This window comes from Colletotrichum acutatum (genome assembly GCF_030867785.1).
Source record: "Colletotrichum acutatum strain CBS 112980 chromosome Unknown BDZ83scaffold_21, whole genome shotgun sequence".
In the NCBI taxonomy this organism is placed as follows: domain Eukaryota; kingdom Fungi; phylum Ascomycota; class Sordariomycetes; order Glomerellales; family Glomerellaceae; genus Colletotrichum; species Colletotrichum acutatum.
The window spans coordinates 368,526-390,337 of NW_026849015.1; the positions used below are offsets into that span (position 1 = coordinate 368,526).

Genomic DNA, 21,812 nt, shown 5'->3' on the forward strand with positions numbered 1-21,812 from the left:
CGTGGGACTGGCCACTGAGCCGGGTTCCCAGCCGTTTTCTCTTCTTTTTCTTTATGTACTCATCAAAAATCTGAAGCCCTGGTCGACGAGAAGATCGATATTCGATACACGATACTCAACAATGCATGGTCAGGGAGTCAGTCGGGGAAGGTCTTCTAGGAATGAGGAGGTTTCCTCCCTCCATACTCGTGTGCATCGCCTGGCGAGGCGGATGGCGGCGTTTAGAGATTGCGGCTACATTTTATAGGCATTGTGACAAATGACATTGATTCCCCCAAAATTGAGTTTGAAGTTTGTGATCTGTCATACTCTGTTTGATTTATGACCACGTGAAAGATGTAGACTACATGAACTGGATATAAATTTTCCCCAGTGTACAGTCTGCTCGACCAAACGCCAAACTCCGTGTAGATGCTGATGATACAACCCTCTATGTAAGGCAGACCTTTACCACTACCTCATTCACAATTCGTCGCCGCTTTCTTCAACGACAGAAGCCTTGATAATTTTGACCTCCTCAAGCGGCCGATCCTCAGGCCCCGTCTTGACGAGCCCCATCCTCTTGACGACGCTCAACCCACTCTTGACCCGTCCAAAGATGGTATGTTTCCCATCGAGCCACGGCGTTGGGGCGAGGGTAATAAAGAACTGGGAGCCGTTCGTGTCGGGCCCCGCGTTGGCCATGGAGAGCACGCCCGCACCGGTGTGTTTTAGCCCTGCGTGGATCTCGTCTGCGAATTTCTCGCCGTAGATTGAGGTGCCGCCACGGCCTGTGCCCGTCGGGTCGCCGGCCTGGATCATGAAGTTTGGTATGATGCGGTGGATTACGGTGCTGTTGTAGTAGCCTCTCTTTGCGAGGGTTGCAAAGTTTGTGCAGGTTTTGGGGGCGTGGGCGGTGTAGAGTTCTAGGATTATTGTGCCCTGTTGAGGAGAGGTTGTTAGCTTGGGGGTTGTCGCATTGGCAATTGGATGTTTGGTGTATGGGCTGAGGGGGGACGGAAGATGTTTGGACGTACCATTGAGGTCTCGAGGGAGACGTTGGTAGTCATTTTTAGGGATTGGCAGCTGTGCTTGCTGCGCGGATTGGTGTGGACTGTGGTGTTGGTGGCGGCGGTGTAGGGGATCACGGAGAATTAAGTTGGGCGAGGCTGGCGATGCGATGCGATTGAGGTTTTGCGGTCGCACGTCAGTCAGGTCGCGCGCCCGATTGCGGGTTGCGCTTTGCTACCTATTGACTGTTTGGTTGCTGACCAGGGGGGAGCTTCAGCCACTTCGTGGGTGAAGGTGCGCCACTGGAAGCTGGAAGCAAGGTAGGTAGGTACAGAAGCCAAAAAATGAGCTGTCTGTGGCATTATGTAGGACCACCAAGTTCGAACTCGCAACCTTTGCAGGCCCCAATTACACGGTATTACTTCCTCCGCTAGGTCATGTACACTTCAGAGGCTGCTCATGCTTGTAGTTCAATGAAATTTGCCATATAGATCTTAGGGGCTGAGTGTTTGTGGTGTATTCGTAGATGTTTATTCAATGTCGCACATTCGAGCTGGTACCTTACTGATGGATGATTTACAGCACTGAGGTGGGGGTCATGGGAGCTGAAGCCTGGCTCCCCCGCATGTCCTGCCTTAAGCTGAGCGAACCTTACCTCTAGCTAAGGTACCTGACATCACTTCTCACTTGCCAACTAAGGTACCCTACCATTCTGTACCAGCACAGGGCGAACCTCCTGCAGCAACGCTCGCGCCGCACGGATATCGATACCGCCTTTCAAGATTTTGGACACGGGCAAGGTGCGACTTCTCTCTTGAAGAACATAGACCAAAAGGTGATTTCATTTTGCTCAGGACGTCCGGAGTCCCTTGGTCTCAACCTCAGACAGCTCACACTTGCTACCTTACCTCTGCAAGGATCCTGCTACCCAAAGCGAACCTGGCTCTGAGCGGATACCGGGTCTGAGAATTGACTTCTTACTTTTTCTTTGATTAGGCAAGGCAGGAAACACCGTGTCGTCTTTCATCCGACCCATCTCCAAAACAGGTGGCTTCAATTTCTACTTTTACCAGTGGTGAGGATCAGAATACCGACGACAAGGGTCGCATTCCTTCTAACATTTCCCCAGCATTCGACCGCCAGTGGTTATTTCCGAGGGCATAAAACAATTACAGGCAACTGGCCTCTCTGCTTGCCACTCGCAACGGCCATCGTCTCATTCATTCGGACTCAGCTTCCGTCTCTTCATTTCGACGACTATTACGAGCTTCTTTTGCCTTGGACAATTGATTTCATCCTCACTCTTGGACATATCATTGCATTTTGGCACTCGGGACACGACAGCGACACTGAGACCGAAAGCGACTCCGGCAACATGGCTTCGCCGGTCCCCAGCCCCATCAACCCGCCGTTTGATGAGCTTGCCCAGAACCTCACCGGCAACCTCACTGGCAACTCAACAGCTGGAAACGTCACCACTGCCGCTGTAGAATGGGGCTTCACCCAATATGCTAGCTTCTTGACGATGGAGGCCAAGCTCATCTTCAGCGCCCTAGCCATCATCTACATTGGCGCCCACGGCTCACTCCGCCGCCCACCTTCTGCTGCTCCTCAGAAGCGCAAGGATGGGAAAGAACGCAAGGAGAATGAGCCTATAACGGAGGGCCTCATGCCTACCGACGCCATTCTCTTTCCGATCCTGGCCGGCACCATGCTCATCGGCCTCTACTACCTCATCCAATGGCTCCAGGACCCCGCCATTCTCAATAAGATCCTCCGTGTCTACATGTCCGTCATGGGTGTCGCCAGTTTGACCACTTTGATCGCACACTCGCTGCGGATTGCCACCGGATTCGTCTTCCCCAACTACGTCCGCCACGATGGCTCGCTCTACAACGTCAACGACGACGACGAGGCTTTCATCAAGGTCACAGGCGAGGAGGTGGATCGGAACAGCGCGCAGATTCTCCAGAAGAGCAACCCGCTGCCCTTTGGTTTGCGCAGTATCGTGCGCCTCAACACCATCAAGACCAACCGGATTTTATGGGATTTACGCCACGTCTTGACGGATGAGTGGACGGTGAAGGCAAAGTTGCATGGCCTCCTCCGCGAGAAGTTTCATATGACCATCCTTCACGTCGTTGGTCTTAACCTGGCTATCGCAACCGTTGTTGCCTACTTCATGTCCGGCTCGCCTTTCCTGTCCAACTTCATGGGCTACGGATTCTGCTACGGCTCGTTCCTCATGATGTCCCCGACGACGTTTGCGACGGGGAGCTTGGTGCTGATCGGACTCTTCTTCTATGACATAATCATGGTCTTCTACACGTAAGTTACCCCTTATCCCAGTTGCGCATCGCCCTTAAACGCAAGTCATCTGACGATCCACCAGTCCCTACATGATCACGGTCGCCACTAAGCTCGATGTGCCCATCAAGCTCCAGTTCCAGTCCGCCGCTAGGTCCAGCATTCTTGGACTCGGAGACATCGTCGTCCCGGGCATCGTCATGTGTCTCGCCCTCCGTTTCGACATGTGGCTTCACTACCAGCGCCAGATCAAGTACGTCCCAACTGATCTCAAGTCCGACCAGCACGACGTGGCCTCTGGCGACGTGGTCACCGTGAGCCAAACCCAGCACATTGCGCAAAAGGTCCCGTACCTCGACATCACCAACTGCTGGGGCGACTGGTTCTGGTCCGCCCCCTCGTGGCTGGGCCTCTTCAAGGCTGCAACGCAGACAGCGCCGCCGACTGTGCGTGGATCGACTTTCAGCAAGACGTACTTTTATGCCTCCTTGGTCGGCTACGCTATTGGCATGGTGACTACACTAGTCATGTTGGTCGTCTTTAAGCACGGCCAGCCTGCGCTGCTATACCTCGTCCCTGGCGTTCTCAGTTCCCTCTGGTTGACTGGTCTCGTGCGTGGCGAGCTTAAAGAGATGTGGATGTACACCGAGGACGGCAGCCTCGACACGCGCGATGTTGTCGTCGAGCTCGACGGTAACGGTAATGTCGTGAAGGAGCTTAAGAAGGACGAGGACGAGAAGAGAAAGAAGAAGGACGAGGAAGAGAAGAATGCGGAGGAGAAGAAGGCTATTGAGAAGCGGGACGCCGAGAACACTGAGTATAGCATAGTCTCCTTCTCCGTCACTGCTCCGCTTAGAAAGCCGAAGACGCAGTGATTTGGGATGGTGACGACAGGATACGGTGCTTGAAGATGGGAAGGAAAGATGGGTGCATCTAGATTTGTGCATTAGGTGGCGTTGAGGCGTATTTTGCACCAGTACCATCCGGATAGCGGATGTTGATAGCTCAATACATCACTGCTGGGTTGACTGGAATGGAATGTCTGCTTCTTGTAGAATAGCAGCAATCAAATGCTCCTTCATCCTTCCACGAAATCTGGCATAAATGTCATGGAGTGGCTCAATATCCTCACGTGACTGAGGCAGGCGCTGGCTTATGCGCTCCTTCCCATGCCTTCCCATGCCTTCCCATACCTCTCCATACCTTCCCATACCTTCCCATACCTTCCCATACCTTCCCATACCTCCCGTGAGAACCCTTTATACCCACCTTCAACTCCATTCCCGTCACCAGCCAGCAGGCGCCCCCGTCGGGGGTCAGGTCAAAACTGGCTGAGTGGTGGAGTGGTTGAAGTCCACGAACAGCCTAGTCGGTGAAGGCTTAAGAGGTCCCGTGTTCGAGTCCCAGCATGCGCACCAGAGATGTAGTCCCCATTCGCCACCGGGGGGGTGAACTCTTTTTTCTTTGTGATTATTTAGAGGTTATGGGTAGGGAGGTGGAGGGGCTGGTGTCTCTACCCCTTTTCGGAATCGGTGTTGCTTTTGTATTATACCGGAGTATGACTGTTCTTGATGAAGAATACCTGCCGACTGCTGTTACCTCCAGGACAGTCATGGCAACCATTCTGTTTTAGGTAAGTAGGTTCGTGTTTCCTCATGGCACGGGGACACCGAACTGCCAACAACGGCCGGGAGTGTCACTAAGCCTATGATGAGCGAGATACCGTTGACCTATTCCCAGAGACCTTTCAAGAGATGTAGGAGACGGTTAGATGAATGAGATAATCGCGTATCTAGAAGATTACCAAACAAAGTACCTCCGAGGAACGTTTTACTTACTCAAACAGGCGAGAGGTCTTTCTCCACTTCAGGAGCGTATAAGGCGAATGCATTTTGTGTGTAACCCGAAGTGATGATATGACACTTTGTATGCTTCCACGCGTTCTATCAACAGGGAATATGTCGTATACACGGTTGGTATGGAGCTCAACATGTAATGCATTAGACCACCGCTCCCCCTTCGTTTTAGTTGTATGACGAGGCAGTTCTATCGGCTAGACTTACTTTTACATTTCTGCATATGTTTCCCCGACTCTCCGTTCCTTCTCGTCCCATATATCAGGCTTTGTCAATGCCAAATGGTGTGACCAGGGGTTTCTGGGCGTTGGCGTCAACCACAGCCAGTTCTATACGCAGACTACACCATCTTCTCCTTCCCCAAGTCCAATCCAGAGCCTGCCATGATCTAATCTAACATTGCAGCGAATCAAGTACGATGTAACAACGCTTCCTCAGACATTGAGTTTGGAACCAAGTCCAAGCTCCGGGGATATTTGACTTTCTTGAGCAAGGTTAGTGCTAAACTCCGTTCCCGTTCCAACTATCCCCGCTCGTTACTTGGCTTGAGAGGAGTAGGTAGATATTAGTGATGCCATGGCAGATCGCGGCATATGATTCTTACAAATCAAGTCTCCGTGTTTGGCGGGGACTTATGACTTGGTGCAACGTCGTTATTTCTCGTTGTTGATAAATAGCTTGCCGACCTCAGAAGCCTTGTCCTTTTCATTGTTTTAGGCATCACATCCAAGATTGGAACATCACGGAAAGTTTACAACCTTTACTTAGTCTGCCTCCAATGCTTCACTAGGTCGACAAAACAGACGGGAATACTAGTCAAAATACTGACGCTAATACACGGGTAATCCAACTAACAGCCAGTATGGCATCAACGATGAATAAGCATGATGCCGTTGGGGACTTCATTCGCTCAGCACAGGCCCTGGCTACATCAGTCGACAAACTCAGCGAAGAGGATAGATCAAAAGTCCTTCTCAAGCTGTATGAGCTCACAACCAAAGTGGAATCTCCTTGGGAGACGTTTGTCAGACTCTTCTGTAGCGAAGTAAGTGCCGCTCATATCACGGGGACGGCTCGAAATAGCTTGCTGACTTGGACATCTACCAGCCGGCCGTCCTGGCATCAGTCAAGATACTGCAAGATCTTGACATCTTCAAGAAATGGAAGGATTGCGGAAGCAGACCTATGACATGCGCTCAGCTTTCAGGCCTCGCGGAAGGACCCTGCGATGCCGCTTTACTTTGTAAGACCCGTCGTCTTGGGTATTTTGCAATAGTATCTGATCCTCTCTCAGACCGACTCCTCCGTCTACTAGTCTCAAACAACGTAGTCGAGATGACTTCAGATGGTGTCTACAAACCCACGAGATTGTGCACGCAGCTCGCGGACTCGGACTTTAGCACCACCGCCAAATTCTAGTATGTGAATGCCCAGCCTCCCCTTCCATCCCTCTGGCAGCTCTCTCTCCGTCCCACGCAGTTCTAAGACCCAGCAAGCTACGACCACACAGTCCCAATGTTCACCCACATGCCCACATTCTTCTCGCAAACCTCGTACAAGAACCCCCGCAGCGCCCGCAAAACAGTCTTTGACTCGGCCCACGGCTGGCAAGGCGGCCTCTTCGCCTACCTCGAAGCCCACCCTGAACAAGGCGAGGCATTCAACACCCTCCAGCGCACGACGACCCTCAACAGGGCCAGGTGGACATCCATCTTCCCCAGTCACACCCTCCTTGGCAATGGCTCCGGCGACGACGATCCGAACCCGCCGCTGCTGGTGGATATCGGCGGGAGCGTGGGGCAGGATCTGCAGGCGTTTTATGAGCTGTATCCGGAGACGGCGTCGAGGTTGTATTTGGAGGATCTGCCATCTGTTTTGGCGGATGAGAAGACGAATGTGTTGGAGGGGATTAATAAGGTGGCGTATGATTTCTATACGCCTCAGCCTATCAAGCGTACGTCAACCCCTGATTCTTTCCCAACTTGCTCAAGTAGCCAGGATTTCAGAAACAGAAAGCTCACAAGAAACAATAGACGCCCGCGCGTACTACATGCACCACATCCTCCACGACTGGCCCGACAAACAAGCCCGCAAGATTCTCGAGATCCAAAAAGCCGCCTTGAGACCCGTGGGTAACAGCAGGATCCTGATCCACGACCAAATCATGGACGACGACGTCAGGGCCGTCCACCCGCACGCCGCCGTGTTCGACATCAGCATGATGGCGTTTGGCGCCGCGCAGGAGCGCACGGAGAAGGAGTGGCGGGCGCTGGTTGAGTCGGCCGGGCTGAGGGTCGTCAAGATTTGGAGGGTGCCGGGTGCGGTGCAGGGGGTCATCGAGGTTGGGTTGAGGGAGGGGGCGAAGCTTTGAGGGTGATCTGCGTGTTGCAGTTTAGTTGTTTTGCGGGGTGAATGGCTACCTTGAATCACAAGGTGTCTCTGAAGACCGTTGTGATCGGGAGGGACAGCATGATTGACGTCGCAACTTGCAATTTCTTGAAGCTGTCCCGGGTCTAGTATTGAGGAGAGTACGCTATTTGGGTGAATCGGTTATTAACCTTCAACATCTCTACTGCCGAGCGTGTTTGACCTGGCTAGCCCAGTTGAATTTTCTGAACGTCGAAGAATGTCTGCGCCAGCCTGGAAGGGCAGACCGTTGAGCCCAGCTTCGACGTCTAGCTCGGCACCGGAGATGCAACAGGTTCCGGCCCCACTGTCGGTGCGGAAAAAATGGATCCACTGCCCCGGCCGACCGGGACACAAGAGACCAGTAAAGACGAGCCGTTGAGAAGCGCATCTAATGGATCGAAAATTCTATGTGAATTCCAAAAGTCTCATAAACAATGCAATAGGGAAATGATGAAGCATGCATTGAGGCGTTACGAAAGATTCATACTCCATTCGAGAAGGGGCCAGGCATGCCTGTCCGTCATCGCCTTTGAAGAGCATCCTCACCGTCACATCTCCTATTCTTATCTGCCCAACGGCGCACTCCGCGCGGAACCAATCACTACAGAATATCACACCAAAGATTAGACCAACTAGTCTCCAAGACAGAGTCCGGCTTCCATCCCCTCACCCTGCAATCGTCACCTACCTTACCTTACCTTACTCAACCTCCCTTTATCGGACCTTATCCGGAACTTCGGCACGCGACAAATCCAAGCCACCCGTCGATAGCGTTGTCCACCTCGGGCCGTTGTGGAGCCTCCATGTTCCGGGGGGGTTGAGGCCGGCATCAGCCAGCCCGCGCTAAACCGCTTCCAAAAACCTTTTTGCAACGACCGATCGAGTGATGATAATCTGATTCTGTTTTCGTGCAAGGAACGGAATGCAGACCATTCTACTTCGTGATCGGAGCCTTCATCTCTGGGTGCTGTGGTCTGGATGTAGTAAACGCGGGGTAAAATGGCACCATCACTGACTTCATAATGAGGACCAAGGCGGGATCAAAAAGCTTTGGCGTAACCATGCGCGGGAGGACTTCCTTGCCAGGAGCGTATGAGCACAGTCACACATGATGCTTACTGCTACACTTTGATCATCACAGGCGCACACATGGCAGTGGAGTAGATGTGGTTCAAAAGACCCATGTATTGAAGCCCTTGATAGGGACATCATGGCTGATTACTAGTTCAGAAAATAGATAGGTATCATGATAGTGAGACACGCCGAGAGCCAAAGCTGCTCTTAGGCCAAGATCTCCTATTTACATCTCCCTCAGATGCCTCCTCCCCTTTGGTGCTAGACAATCCAGCAAATTTAAAAGACAGCGAAGTCTTTTAGAAGATGGTGCTTGCCCACCGTCTCCACGTAGGCCAAGTGGCAACCTTCGCGCGGTAGGCGTTGACCTCATCCCAGTCAACCTCACGGCGACCAGTGTCGAGATCGATCTCGGAAAGCTTCAAGAAGCCCTTGCGCTTCCACAGGTAACCGCAAGCCCAGAAGAAGAGAACGACAGGCAGAGCAAGGTAAGCCTTGAAGAAGTCCTCAGCGGTAGCGAAACCGCCACCAGGGGGGCAGATGGCGACGAAAAGCTGGGCGATCAGAGAGATGGCAATCAGGAATAGACCGAGCCAAGAGCCGGCAACACCGCCGATGGCCTGGAAGGGAAGCTCATCGAGGGTGTGGCCCTGGGCCTTCCATGCAGAGCGGAAACGAATGTGAGCAGCGCAGATGGAGCCCCAGGTGAAAAGGGCGGCGAGACCAGAAAGCGACAACAGCCAGTCGAAAACGACACCTCCGGAAGACGCCATGCGGACGTAAGCCAGGCCACCGAAGGCGAGGTTTACGGCGACGGAAGGCAGGGGGCGGCCTGATCGGTCAATGTAGGTGAAGATCTTGGGGGCGTATCCCTGCTGGGCAAGGGCGGTCAAGGTACGGGAACCACCGTAGACGCAAGAGACACCAATAGAGATGACGGAGACGAGAATGACGACGTTCATGAAGCTGTCGTATCCGTAGAGATGGGCATCAAGAGGGGCCAGGACGAAGGGGGAGACACCATCGGCGTAGGGGTTGGCGGAGTTCAGGAGACGCTCATCGGTAGAGCTGACGAGAAGGCCGACAAAGGTAAGGCCCAAGACGTAGAAACTGATGAATGATTAGCCAGAGCTTAAGATGTTTGGTTTGGAAAAGACTTACAGGGTGATACGCCAGAACACCTGCTTGATGGCACCAGGGAGGGACTTGGCGGGGTTGGCGGACTCAGCGGCAGCGAGACCGACAAGCTCGGTACCAGAGAAGGCAAATGCGGCAGTGACGAAGACGGAGCAGAAGCCGCGGAAGCCGTTCTGGAACGCGCCAGGGTCGCTCCAGAGACGGTCACCCCAGTACTCATCGTACTTTCCACCCTCGGGGCCACCACCGCAGATGAGAACAAGGGCGACGACCATAAAGATGACGGTGGCAAAGAGCTTGAAGGCGGAGGAGACGAACTCTTCTTCGGCGAAGCCCAAGGTTCCAAAAACGTTGACGAAGATGATAAAGAGCCAGAAGATGGTAATCCATACGGCGACACTTATATCTTTGTTCCAATATTGTATCGTAAATGAGCAGACTGTTAGTTCGAGTGGTAAGACGATAACCCATTGGAAGACCTGACACATGTTAGAGCTTTGCGTTGCGATGCGCGGTGCGGTGAGAAGTGACATACATAATTCCAGCCCATAGCGAAACCCCAGGAAGGATCAAGGAAGCGAATAGAGTACGTGTAGAAACCGCCAGAGACAGGGTACAGGACAGCGAGTTCACCGAGAGCGTAGACGACGTTGAAGATCATGACACCAGCGATCAAGAAGCAGATGAGGACGGAGCCCGGGCCACCCTTGGTGAGGGCGCTACCGGACCCGACGAAGAAACCAGCACCGATGGAGCCACCGATGGCAATCATTTGCAAGTGACGAGGCTTCATGGAGCGATCGAGCTCAGTGTCACCGGTTCCCCAGTCACCTAACGATGCCGTGTTAGCAATCCATCTATTGAGCATCTATGGAGAGATATCTAGGAGGCCATGCTGAGCCCTTGGACAGGCCGCAAAGCGGTCCAAGCGGGGTTGTATGGAGGGGAATGCACTCACGGCGCTGGAAACTCTTGAGGTTCAAGCCATTGCGGGTCATGAAGTCATCCTCGCGAAAGTTCTCGGGGACGTGGCCATCACCGGCGGTGTGGCGAGCGCCCTTCTCGGAGTCGTACGTGGGCGGGACCACGCCGACTTGGGCATCCTCCTTGGACATGATGAAGAGTAAGCTCGATAGCTCTGGATAGAGGCTAGAGACTGGTTGTGGAAGAAGAAGTAGGGCGCGTTGGCGCTTGTCGTGACCTTTGCCCTTGTCAACGACGAGAGAGTAACAAAGCTGGTGTTACTCTGTAAAGAACTACAAGAGTATGAGGGGTGGAAGGGACGACAAGAAGGACGAGACAGAGAGGGAGGTGGCGCGGGATGCCGTTTAATAAAGGCTCGAGACAGCACCCGGGATGAGAGACGGAGACGGGGACGGGGAAGCTAAGGCAGAGGGGGAGGAACAAGCCAGGCGCAACAACGACGACGGGAGCGACGACATGTGCAGGTGCATTGCCCCATGTAAACGTACCATGTAGGGTCTCTGTAAAGGTACCGGGGGAAAGTCGTTGGATGTGTAGAAACGGACCAGACCAAAGACAGGAAGGTGTGTGGGATGGGTAGGACTTCCTGGTGAGATGGGTAGGGGTACAACAGCAAGGCAGATGGTAGGATACGGAGGGTCACTTTACGGATACACTGAAAGGAAACGTGAGGGACAGACCCCTCGAGACTTCCGTCGAGAGACATCGAGGCAGACAGAGAGGGAGGTGTGCAGCATACGGCTCGGGCGAGAAGCTGGAGCTGGAGCTGGACGAGAAGGGGACCAACCAACTTGGACGCGCTCACCTCACCGGCGCAAATCCAACGGATGGGAAGCTGCAACATGGACTAGAGAGACCAGGGAGACCCCGGCGTGAGGGAACGACCGAATACCCCCTCCTCTTCTTCCTTCCGTGACCCTACCTTGCCAACATTGTACATGTTTCCCGATGGAGGGAGCACATTGTCTCGAGTATTCCACAGAAGTACAAAAGTTGCCAAGAGCACCTTGCCTGTCTTACGTTAGTCCCTTGTCATTTTTCTTCTCCATCTTCTTCGCCTGTTTCTTCGTTTCCGGGATACCTTCTCCCCGGGAAATCACCCATGATAGCTGCGCCGCTAGCTTGCAGAGAATGCCAGGAGGTAGGAGGAAGGTGACCTAGGCTTTGAGAAGTCTAGACGGATAGGTAGACGAGTCTCTCCGGTATAGTCTTGGCAGGCAATTGGACCGGTCGGTCAGCCGCGAGACGGGAGGGAAGGAAGGGTAGGTCAAGGGGAGTGAAGGGGGACGGCCGGTATCTAGCAGTAGTGTACGTACTGCAGCACGGATAGGAAGAGCCCACGGCGGAGGTTCACACTACGCACACTTTCATCGTACATGAGAATGCGGATGCGGATGGCGGATGTAAGGTATCATGTGGGTGTTCGGAAGCCATGGAAGCTGCGTGGAAGGCGAAGACGGCAAGGCTTGGGAGATGGTGGGATGGACGAGATCGTCGAAGCATCTCACACATACAGCCCAGCGCGACGTCGTCAACTCGCCTCATGTCCAAGGGCTGCATCGGTGTCACTCGACGTGGCAGATTCGGTAGACAGGCAAACACCGCACTGTCGGTTCAGCCTTGAGCCTTGCCCTTCGAGACATCAGACTATGGGACGCGGCATTTCAGTTGACTCCATCAGGCAGGCCGGTGGTCTACGACAAGAGGTTTGATTCGGAGGTTCGCATGATGCCCATTGGCCGCTGGGAGGGATGCGATGTGTTCGGTCAACGGTGCATGGCTCGATGCCTCTAGAGGGTTACAAAGCGTGGAGGCGTCTCTCCCAGGTCTCTTGGTCTAGAGACGTCGACGGCCGGCGGATATGTCCCATCAGAGGCAACGGAGCGGCTTGGCGGAACCAGTAAGCTTTCTAAGAGCAGAAGGTGGGCTCGGTGGGGAGCGCAGATAGATGCCAGACGGCGCAAATGGGGGGTTTTTGCCAAGTGATTAGAAGAACCGGTCATGATTTTTGGTGAGTCTTGGCAGAAGGGTTATTGGCTGGTGGACGGTGCCGGCTGGAGATGGGTTGCGATATTTGTATGTTCAGGTTGGGAAATGTACAGATGGATCCATGCGATGGAAATTGATTTGGCAGAAGTGGAAGACGTTGATTTGGTAGCGGCGCGCGGGGGTGGGACAGTGCCGGGCCTTTGCCCTGGACTTGACTGGCCCGGACTCTCAGTCTCACTGCTCCTCTTACACTCTCACTCACTTACTCTCACTTGTTTGGGACGTTTCACTGAGCAGGGGACGCAGTGCGCACACTCATCATCATTGTTACGGACACCCATCGGTGCCAGCGCACTCCACAGGCACGCTATCAGTGGAGATCCGTCCCAGGCTGGGAGTGAGTGACCCATAAGACTGGGAGTGAGATGGGGCACGGCCGCACAATGAGAGTTTGGATGGGGTGAAGAACGGTCCATGCGATAACCGTCTGATAGATATCGTTTATCTGTGAGCCAGCAAGATCCATCGAGGTGGATTGAGAAAACAAATACTGAGATGAGACTCTTGAGAGTTCAAGATGAGGAGTGAGAATTTGAGATGAGCTAGGTGACCTGGTGTACCTCCGTTTCGACGACGAGTCCTGGACACTGAAGGGATGAACGGTGCTCCACCACACCTTCCTTCCCCAAGAATGAAATGCGCGACCTGCCGCCTGCATGCCGCATGCCTTCCTCACCTTAAACAAGTGCCCGCCTGCCTTCCTGCAGACCTTGATACTTAAGGTCGATAGGTCAAGGTACCTAAAGTAGGTACACATCATTGTATTCGTACATGTACGTATCCTTGTCCCTGCCTCCGAATATCAGACTCAAAGACGACAGAACCCTGCCTCTTTCTTCTCTCTTCCTTTCCTCTGCCCGAATCACTTCCAATGCGGCATCAGAGACTCGCCGTCTCTGACACTCACGACCCTTCAACTTTACGCGAACTCGTCTACTCGAGCCAAGGCCGTGGCTCCCTCCTGGAGTTACCGACCTGCAGCCAAGGTCTTCTGGAACAGGGCTGTGCGGCTTGGTGTCTCTTGGCCGTACCTCACGATCCAAGCCCACCCATCCTGACGAGCTTCCTTTTTGGGAAGGACCAAGAACTGGGGCGTTATTGCTTGATTGATGGATCTCGCAGTCCGACCCTCTCTTACCGTTCACTGCTATTCTCTGTGACTGGCCTTCCCTTCCCCGAATCTCCAACTTCTAACAGCTCGTGACAGAATCCCATCCAATCCCATTGGAATCAATCTCGACAGGAATCCTCAGATGCAACGGCTTGGCTGCCAGCCCGATGGGAGCTGCTAGGCTTCCTCGGTTCCCGGCCGCCGGTCTCCAGCTTCTCTCCTGCCTCTTTGCGCTTCTTGGCCCAGCGCCTCGTGACCGGGGCTGCCTAGCAATTACTGCCATCTATCATGTCGGCGCGTCTCTACAAAGTGCGATTCCCTTGCGGTGTACGAAGAAGGATCCCTATCAGTATCAGACCCTCGATGATCTGCTGGGAACTTACGGAATCGTCATACTCATCGCTGATTGACTTTCGGCGCGTCCTTTGTCCTCGCAGGGGCGGGCGCCGCGGGACAGGGAGGCCGCCACTAACTATGCGAAGGAATCCTTCTAGAATGCCGCCAGGCCGCTCAACCACACCACAAACCTCAAGTCCCGTCTTGTGATGCGATACGCCTATTCGCAAAGCGACGGATCCGTACATCCAACCGTAATATTTTGAGGGGGAGCCACTCAGGAAACGGAACGGACCACCCATCTCCCATCGCGTCACACACAAGACGCCCAATCTCCGGCCGCTGCCCCGTCGCCCTGCTCCAACTGCCACTTGGGGGCGCTTTTGATACCCTTCAAAGTTTTGATTGATTGCGCAAAATTCTGGCGATTCGATCCCCGGCCTATTTGGGGCGACACGACTCGATTGTGCCGCGCTGTGTACCCCCATCCCACCGCCAAACCGGTCGAGCTACGTTATTTGGTGCTTGCATTTTAATGGAAGAGCCTATAATTCTACGAATACCCACGCAGTGCTTCCTCCTCGTCCGTACGCATCCCTGGGGGTTGCACCACCATCTGCTGCAATTGGTCTACGACACACACAACATTACCCCCTCTGGCGGGAAATATGGGGAATAAAGTCTCGGCAAAGATAACAGTCCTTCATGGGCGATCCTACATGGTACATGATGTGCGTGTGTCATACGCATCTGCTAAGAAAACAGGGACAGTGACAGCACCGCTGGCGAACCTGACCTGCCCACCATCAACCATCCCTTGTCACGATATCTACCACCGATACCAGAGTCGGTCCTGCCGTCATTCGCTCTGTCACTCGGTTTTGTCTTGATAGCCTCGTTGGTCGAAGGTTCGCAACGCGCCCACTTAGCTGCCACGATTCAGGACATCTGAACTTGAAAAGTCTCAATTCGGTCGAAACGGCCCATCTTTTCTCTCCCGTCGTGTCATCCGAGCACGCCAACCCACCCGCGACTGCACCTAATGTCATTTGGCGTTCCGTGGCTTCGGATATCTGCCTCAATATGTCACTAAAGGTTGACCCAAACGATAATTGTCTTGGCTGGCACTTGTGCCCTCTTGAGGCCTTATCTGGCATACGTTACCCGTGAGGCGCCCGGGGCGCATCCGGGGAGGGTGGCAACGCTTATCAGCACCATTCCTCCCCCGTGGCGACGAGACTGCGGCGGTTTGTTTGGGCAATCAATGGCAATCACGGTTAGGAACGGGCTATCTGTCGGCCATATTCTTTGAATGAGGCGTTTTCGATTGACGCGAGCCAAGACCTACTAATATGCGCCAGATGCCAGACACCTGAGCTGGTTGAAGTCTCGTCCATTGCGCATACGAACTTTTGAGTTCTCTCTGACCATCACGACCGCTGACGCCAAGAGTCTCAATCTATTTGGGCTAGCGACGCTTCGGGAAGGCACATTCTTGTGCGCCCAACTTAAAATCACACAGCCGACACCCAAAAACGAGAATGATTCGTCAAAAGTCCTGAAAATTTTGCGAAATTATGTTTTTTTCGGGGCGTCTCTGCGATGGACGCTTTGAGATGCTGCGAATCCTCCTCGATATCGCAAACTTCCAAGACATGTCGTTGAGATTCCCCAAAATCCAAGAGTTTGGCATCTCATGGCATTTCATGGCATCTCAGGGCCCAAAGCTTGACCCAGAGCAAAGGCTTTCGATCGTCTTGGTGTGCAGCCTCGATCGGATGCGCCGAGCAAAGCCATGGAATCACGGCACCTTGGCCATACCATATTGATGGGTACTTGCCCAGTCGCCCAGTCGGCTTGCGATTGGCGACCCAAGCGAGCTTTCAACAGCGACCATCTTCTTGGCTCACAACTAATTACCCAAGGCGGCGGCAGAGGACCTTCTGTAGCCTGTCACTGCTGTTCAAGCTCGAATTCGCCCAGAGACTGAGATGCGGGGGAATTGTTGTGACTAATAGCGCGTCCAGGAACACACCACCGCGCAAGGAGAGAAAAAGCACGCCACGACTGTCAAACGTCCCTTTACGTCTGGGGAAGTGGAATCGCGCACGAGATGAAAACTGAATCGCTGGTCCGCATGCCAATTAACCTCAGTTTCTCTTACGTACTTGACAACAACTCCCCAGGTTTTCCCCTCGCCATCCACAAGACACAACTCTGTTCAGACGGCAGCGGGTCGCTGTGTGGTCTGCGCAGTAAAAACGTGTTCCAGTGTCCACTGTGGCAAGGAAGCAGCTTGGCGATGGAGTACTGGAGCTCTGCGACCACGCCTGTTCGGTGGAACCTCTTGAGCTTACTGCGACGTTGTCTCACGGAGCTTACAGGATGTATACTAGACCTTTGGCCTTGCGCCTCACCCTCCACTTTCGTGAAAGGCATCGCTGTGAGAAAACGTCCCACCGACTTCCGTCTTGAATTATCCAACATGCCTCGGTCGACCTTTAGGCCAGGCTATCAATATGGCACGAGTTGAGTGTTGCCGAACCCGTGTCTTATGCTTGATCCACTTCTTCCGAGGGCCAAGCACGCCACATGCGTCTTTCACTTGATCCCGTCCACGAACAAACCTGAGGCCCCCAGATTTGGGTTTATTTGGACTGACTATCAGTGGTTAGACTGTACCGCAATCGTGCATTGAACCGAGGGCAGCCATTTGAACCATTGAGGCGCCAGCCGTTGGACCTTCCGTATGTGTGGCTTGGCGGTAATGGCTGACCGCCCCCCTGAGCTTAACTGGGATATTGAACGGGTAGTTCGGCTGCGGCCTATGTATGAATTGCGGCTCATCCAATGTGAATGCAACTGTACCAACGACGAAGTGCCTAGAAAGGAGGCTGTATCGGGAAGGCGGGCTGTATCTTTATATCAAGGTATCCTGATCATGGCGCAGGTGCTGAAGAACGGACGAGGAATTCAAGCGTGTTACCTGAACGCCAAGGACGATAGCTACAGCGTTCTCACTATAGAAGAATAACCCTGAACATGGAATGAGAAGCCTCACACACTGGATATGCTTCAAAAGTTGTGTCTTTCTTGGATATGACCAGATGCGGGCATAGTCAGTCTTTTGGCACTCTTGCACCGTTTCTCCCTATGTACCTTGATGTTCGAGCGCCCCTCCGAGGATCGCATTATCAAGCAAATACACAACGTGGAATAAAAACGTCCTAAAGAGAAGACGAGGAAGCCTGACGGCTGGACTGGATTGTGGACCAAGACGCTGATCGTACTGACTGTTACCTATGTAGTGCCGCCACCAGTTATGGGCCTTGATGATGCCACATCGAGCTGTAGCGCAGCCCCAGTTGTTCAAACCTTCCGTAGCTCTGAACACGAGTAAGATATTACGTGTTGTGTCGCGTTTATATATTCAGGGGACAAGTCGGTTCTTCTAGCATTCGCAGTTGGACATTGGCGGGGGATGGTCCACGAAGAATATATGTGAGGTCCACGTCGTGCTGGAGAACAAACCATCATCGCTTACTTTTTACGCTGGAACACGCTTGACTGGGAGGCTTGTGCAGCCCGGGCCGGCTCCTTGGTCCGTTTCTTGTTGTTTGAACTGTGTATTTGCACGCCGTAGCTCCGAGGGTTCGTCATTCTGGCCTTTACATGTTGAGAAGACAGGATCGTCATGAGTCATTGAGAGATGAACCGCATGGCAGGAGTGCACGTTCGTGTAATTCAGGAAGTCGCAGTTCCATACCACGCTCCTGCTGCGGTCTTGACGGGACCTGTTATCAAAGCGGCCTGGTGCTTGCCAGGTATGACGTTAAGGGCCGGAGGCAGGTGCAGGAGGCACTTTCTCTGGAAAAGAGGTAGGATGTGGGAAGGTGGCATGAAAGTGAAGATTAGGAGAGAGAAGCCGGTGAAGCTCTGGCGTCTATTTCACGAGAAGGCGTCTTATTTGCGCGCTTCAGGGTATTCCATTATCAGTTTTTAATGATTCATATCTAGCGGTGATAAGTGTATAGAAGAGGAATAAAATTACAGCCCATGCCTTCAGCATGAGGAAGAAGGCACCATGAGAATACGGTCAGACCGCCTGCGAGGCTTCATAGCCGATGAATCATCACCTTGTCGTAACAACAAGTACCTGGGCCGTATGGTCGAGGGATTAATTGGGCTGTAGAGGCCCCGGCTAGGCAGTGAAGTCTCCTGTCTATTTCGGGCTTTAAGTTCGATTCCTCGATCGGTCGGACCATTGTTATTTTTGCATTTTTTGTGTTTTGGTCGTTTTCTCTATATCACTCCACACGCAACCGTCGAGATATGCATCATGATATCAAGTACAGCCTCAACGCCGAGCCACTCCGGATCGAATTCGAGATATACCCCGCCCCTTCCACGGCGCGCCGACTGTCTCGCGAAGGATGCAATAGATCCATAGTGATCCCCTGGATCACGTCCTTTCCCTGTAATCCTCGAATATAGAAGGACGTTCTCATATCACGCCCAGTCCCTTCCTATGAGCTCTTGATAGCTGAATCGGGCTTGCCGTCAGCCTCGGGTTGTCTCTTTGGCCATGGCCACCATCCTTCCATCGGCATGTCGTCATAAATTGCATTGAAGTTCCTACTGGGAGCCAGACGTTCAAAGTTGTAGATGTGCTGGCCTGGTTGGACGTTGGTCCACGCGAGGGCAGCGTACGCTTGTTCAGGCCGAAGTTTGGCCATGTCAAACCGCGAAAGAGTCTGTAAGTCCCGAGCGCAGACTGTCATCTTGGCGGTCTAGTTCTGGTCGGGACTTAGGTCGGAGAGGTAATAGTTGCGTGTGCAGGTCCAGCCGGCTTCTTTCATGATAGGTTCTTTGGCTTCGTATTCGAAATAACCGGCTTCTCGATGAATGTTGGCGACAGTCCAGTGGAAGCCCTCTCTCATGAGGCGGGGGAGATCTTTGGCTTTTACTCGGAATCTGGCTTCCCAGTTGATTCCTCTTCTGCTGACATTGTCACCTGCTCCAATGGGAACGGGGGTGTAGATGATGCTGAGGTTCTTGGGCACGCTTTCCCACTCTTTCGAGTCGAAGTTTTGGAACTGTTGGTCTTGCTGCTGCTGAACCGTGTCGTAAGAAGGAGGCTGATCGGTGGCGTGAATGGCGTCTGCTGAAGTGCAGGAGCGAGACATGTTTGGTAAGGTCTGTCCTCTAATCGCGGCTTACAGGATGTACTTTCAGATTGTGCTTTGAGGTCGGGGTCGATGAAGGGACAAGCTGGGTTGCTGCTGCAACTATGATGTATTGCTGGGTGGTGTATTGGCAAGAGTGAAGAACGAGATGGGTGCAAGTCAATGTCTGAAGGGTCTGGTCGCTTCCATTTTATAAGTTACCTGAGGGACAGAGCAGGCCCATCGGAGAAAGGATGCACGGTGTAATGGGGCTGTGAGGTCTCGTACCTTGATAGAACGGAAGGTGTAAATGCATATGGTCCTATACCTTTGCGGCTCTGAAATGCCACCAGAGAGGTGTGGACTGAAGGTGCCAACGAGACGAATGCCCAGGTAACAAAGGGGCTATATAGACACCATCCCCCGTTCTCCCATTCCTCTTCTTCCTCTCTTCTCCAAGCATTCACATCACACACTCGCTGCTTTTTTTGGTTATTTCAATCGTTACAATCAATAACCAACCACAATCGCTACCAACATTCGCTCTACAAACATTCACTATCACCATCTCCGCCATCTACGCCATCTCCGACATCTATCATCATCCCCCATCATTTACCATGGAGTAGGTCCTCATCTCTGCCCTCATTGCCTTTCTCCCTTATCGTCTGAGTATTCTATTTGGTACTGACACTTATTCCTAGACGAATTTTGGAAATTATTCGCCTCAATATAAACATAGCGAGGAGCCCTCCCCGGGCCGAGGCCGAGGCACTCCGAGCGACCGCCCGGTCCGAAGAAGGAAGGAACCCGGCCTCTATCCAACCGGGCCAGTCCCCCTCGCCGGCCCAACAGTAAGTGCTGCGTAGTGCCCGGCACACCTCCAGCTTCAAACTAACAATGGCAACCTAGGCACGGATCGAGTGCAGTGGGCGGGGCGGCGGCGGGGGGGAGCCAAGCTGGCTCGGGGGGGGCTGGGGGAACTTCTGGTCTAGGCGGCCCGCAAGGTCTAGGAGGGCCTCGAGCTGAGGGCCGAGGTCCCGGTGGGGGGCTTCAATATAAATATCTGTCTTGGAATCAGCGTTTTGGGGGCCTTTATTCTTATTGTCCTTCTTTTCACGGCCCGAGCATACTTACTTAGCATGCCTAGAGCGTAAGTATACTTAGCTCAATCAATCGCTCGTTTTTTTTTGGCATTCGCGGGTTTCTCTGACTATCCTATTTCCAACCCCTGGCACGAAGTCAATGAAATGGTGCTGGTGGGTGTCAATTGCACTACCAAATGGATCTGCTTCATTTGTCGGATCATTTCTTGTCCAAAAGTCTATTCAGTGATGGGAGTGACGCCCTTCTTGAGGATAATGTTGCCGTACTTCCTCGTCTCCCCCGTCGCCACAATGGCAAAGGCCTTCTTGGACCGTTCGTAAAACGCAAACCTCTCCAGCTTCTCAATCTCACCGTCGTACTTGAGCGACGACCTAAAGTCGGACTCGACGCTCGCGTCAAAGGTGTCACCCTTGACGACCTCCATCATGATCACGGGCACGACGCCGTAGTTGTCCAGCTCGAGGAGCGGGGAGATGCCAGCCAGCAGGCGTGAGACGGTGATGCCTACATTCTGTGTTAGTTTTTCCCATGATATCGTCTTGAGGGGCGCTGTCATTATGTCAGTGGGTTGTAAGTGTGACGTACCGTCGGCCCTGAGAACGGGGATGTGAGGCGGGCAGATGGAGTGGGATGGGAAGTGGGCGTCCGCAAGGACAATTTCGTCGCCGTGACCCATTTCGGCTAAGACCTTGAGGAGGTCGGGCGAGATGACGGGGGAGATTCCTTTGAGAGGCATTTTTTGCTGATTTTTGGTGATCTGAGAGAGTGATGAAAAAACGAGGTAATGTTTGAGAATTGTTAAGAGTTTTGCTCTTGAGTCTGTGTGTGAGTGAGGTGTCTTGATGCCGTTGGCGGTGAGGTGAAGGTACCCACGCCCGTTTCGGAAAGGTGGGGCCGGCGAAGCCCCTTACGCGTACTGAAATTCAGTGAAGCAAACTTGATGAGTTGAGTCTCCATGGTCTTTCCACTATGAAGCAATCACTTTCATTGAATAGTCTCTGAATGACGATTCACTGTATGATGTCATGGGGACTGCATAAGACATAAATGATTCAGACGATGATTTGACATGATTGACATTGATTTTGTCCCATTCTATTTGACCTTGATGTCTATTAAATTTACCCAATAATGAACCATCCCGTTGATGAGATCTACTCCAAACCTAGATGAGAGAGAAGAAATTTGATGCATTGGCTTAGATGCATACGATTGACAAAATACACATGAAGACCACCCATTGCTAATCCCGAGATCTACCCGCGAGAGTGGTGCAATCCAAGATGC

The 21,812-nt window shown here is 53.0% G+C and overlaps 7 protein-coding genes across 7 annotated transcripts; 2 read left to right on the plus strand and 5 right to left on the minus strand.

Annotated features, from left to right (window-relative positions):
- Nucleotides 1-283: 283 nt before the first annotated feature.
- Nucleotides 284-1,236, minus strand: BDZ83DRAFT_611514 (peptidyl-prolyl cis-trans isomerase-like 1). Its single transcript, XM_060507662.1, has 2 exons — nucleotides 1,017-1,236; nucleotides 284-921 (listed from the first exon to the last, which is right to left on the minus strand). Exons 1-2 carry the CDS (start codon nucleotides 1,047-1,049, stop codon nucleotides 463-465), a joined length of 492 nt encoding a protein of 163 aa, XP_060367963.1. The 5' UTR covers nucleotides 1,050-1,236; the 3' UTR covers nucleotides 284-462.
- Nucleotides 1,237-2,042: 806 nt separating this feature from the next.
- On the plus strand, nucleotides 2,043-4,438 carry BDZ83DRAFT_611516 (signal peptide peptidase). Its single transcript, XM_060507663.1, has 2 exons — nucleotides 2,043-3,318; nucleotides 3,383-4,438. Exons 1-2 carry the CDS (start codon nucleotides 2,366-2,368, stop codon nucleotides 4,170-4,172), a joined length of 1,743 nt encoding a protein of 580 aa, XP_060367964.1. The 5' UTR covers nucleotides 2,043-2,365; the 3' UTR covers nucleotides 4,173-4,438.
- A 1,661-nt stretch (nucleotides 4,439-6,099) lies between these two features.
- On the plus strand, nucleotides 6,100-7,497 carry BDZ83DRAFT_533073 (S-adenosyl-L-methionine-dependent methyltransferase; the record flags this gene model as incomplete). Its single annotated transcript, XM_060503335.1, has 5 exons — nucleotides 6,100-6,198; nucleotides 6,237-6,396; nucleotides 6,448-6,571; nucleotides 6,650-7,107; nucleotides 7,148-7,497. Coding segments are annotated over 5 exons (1,191 nt in total), but the record flags the coding sequence as incomplete, so codon positions are not given.
- Nucleotides 7,498-8,727: 1,230 nt separating this feature from the next.
- BDZ83DRAFT_739216 (amino acid permease) lies at nucleotides 8,728-11,196 on the minus strand. The gene is made up of 4 exons (XM_060513039.1): nucleotides 10,732-11,196; nucleotides 10,309-10,604; nucleotides 9,798-10,252; nucleotides 8,728-9,746 (listed from the first exon to the last, which is right to left on the minus strand). The coding sequence occupies exons 1-4, from the start codon at nucleotides 10,886-10,888 to the stop codon at nucleotides 8,936-8,938; spliced, it is 1,719 nt and encodes a 572-aa protein (XP_060367966.1). The 5' UTR covers nucleotides 10,889-11,196; the 3' UTR covers nucleotides 8,728-8,935.
- A 2,840-nt stretch (nucleotides 11,197-14,036) lies between these two features.
- On the minus strand, nucleotides 14,037-14,981 carry BDZ83DRAFT_649264 (uncharacterized protein; the record flags this gene model as incomplete). The annotated part of the gene is made up of 3 exons (XM_060510257.1): nucleotides 14,037-14,183; nucleotides 14,301-14,694; nucleotides 14,905-14,981. The coding sequence occupies 3 exons, from the start codon at nucleotides 14,979-14,981 to the stop codon at nucleotides 14,037-14,039; spliced, it is 618 nt and encodes a 205-aa protein (XP_060367967.1).
- Nucleotides 14,982-18,779: 3,798 nt separating this feature from the next.
- BDZ83DRAFT_717519 (uncharacterized protein) lies at nucleotides 18,780-19,734 on the minus strand (the record flags this gene model as incomplete). The annotated part of the gene is made up of 4 exons (XM_060511957.1): nucleotides 18,780-19,027; nucleotides 19,061-19,391; nucleotides 19,474-19,541; nucleotides 19,707-19,734. The coding sequence occupies 4 exons, from the start codon at nucleotides 19,732-19,734 to the stop codon at nucleotides 18,780-18,782; spliced, it is 675 nt and encodes a 224-aa protein (XP_060367968.1).
- Nucleotides 19,735-20,742: 1,008 nt separating this feature from the next.
- Nucleotides 20,743-21,261, minus strand: BDZ83DRAFT_649266 (RbsD/FucU transporter; the record flags this gene model as incomplete). The annotated part of the gene is made up of 2 exons (XM_060510258.1): nucleotides 20,743-21,029; nucleotides 21,111-21,261. 2 exons carry the CDS (start codon nucleotides 21,259-21,261, stop codon nucleotides 20,743-20,745), a joined length of 438 nt encoding a protein of 145 aa, XP_060367969.1.
- Nucleotides 21,262-21,812: the final 551 nt, after the last annotated feature.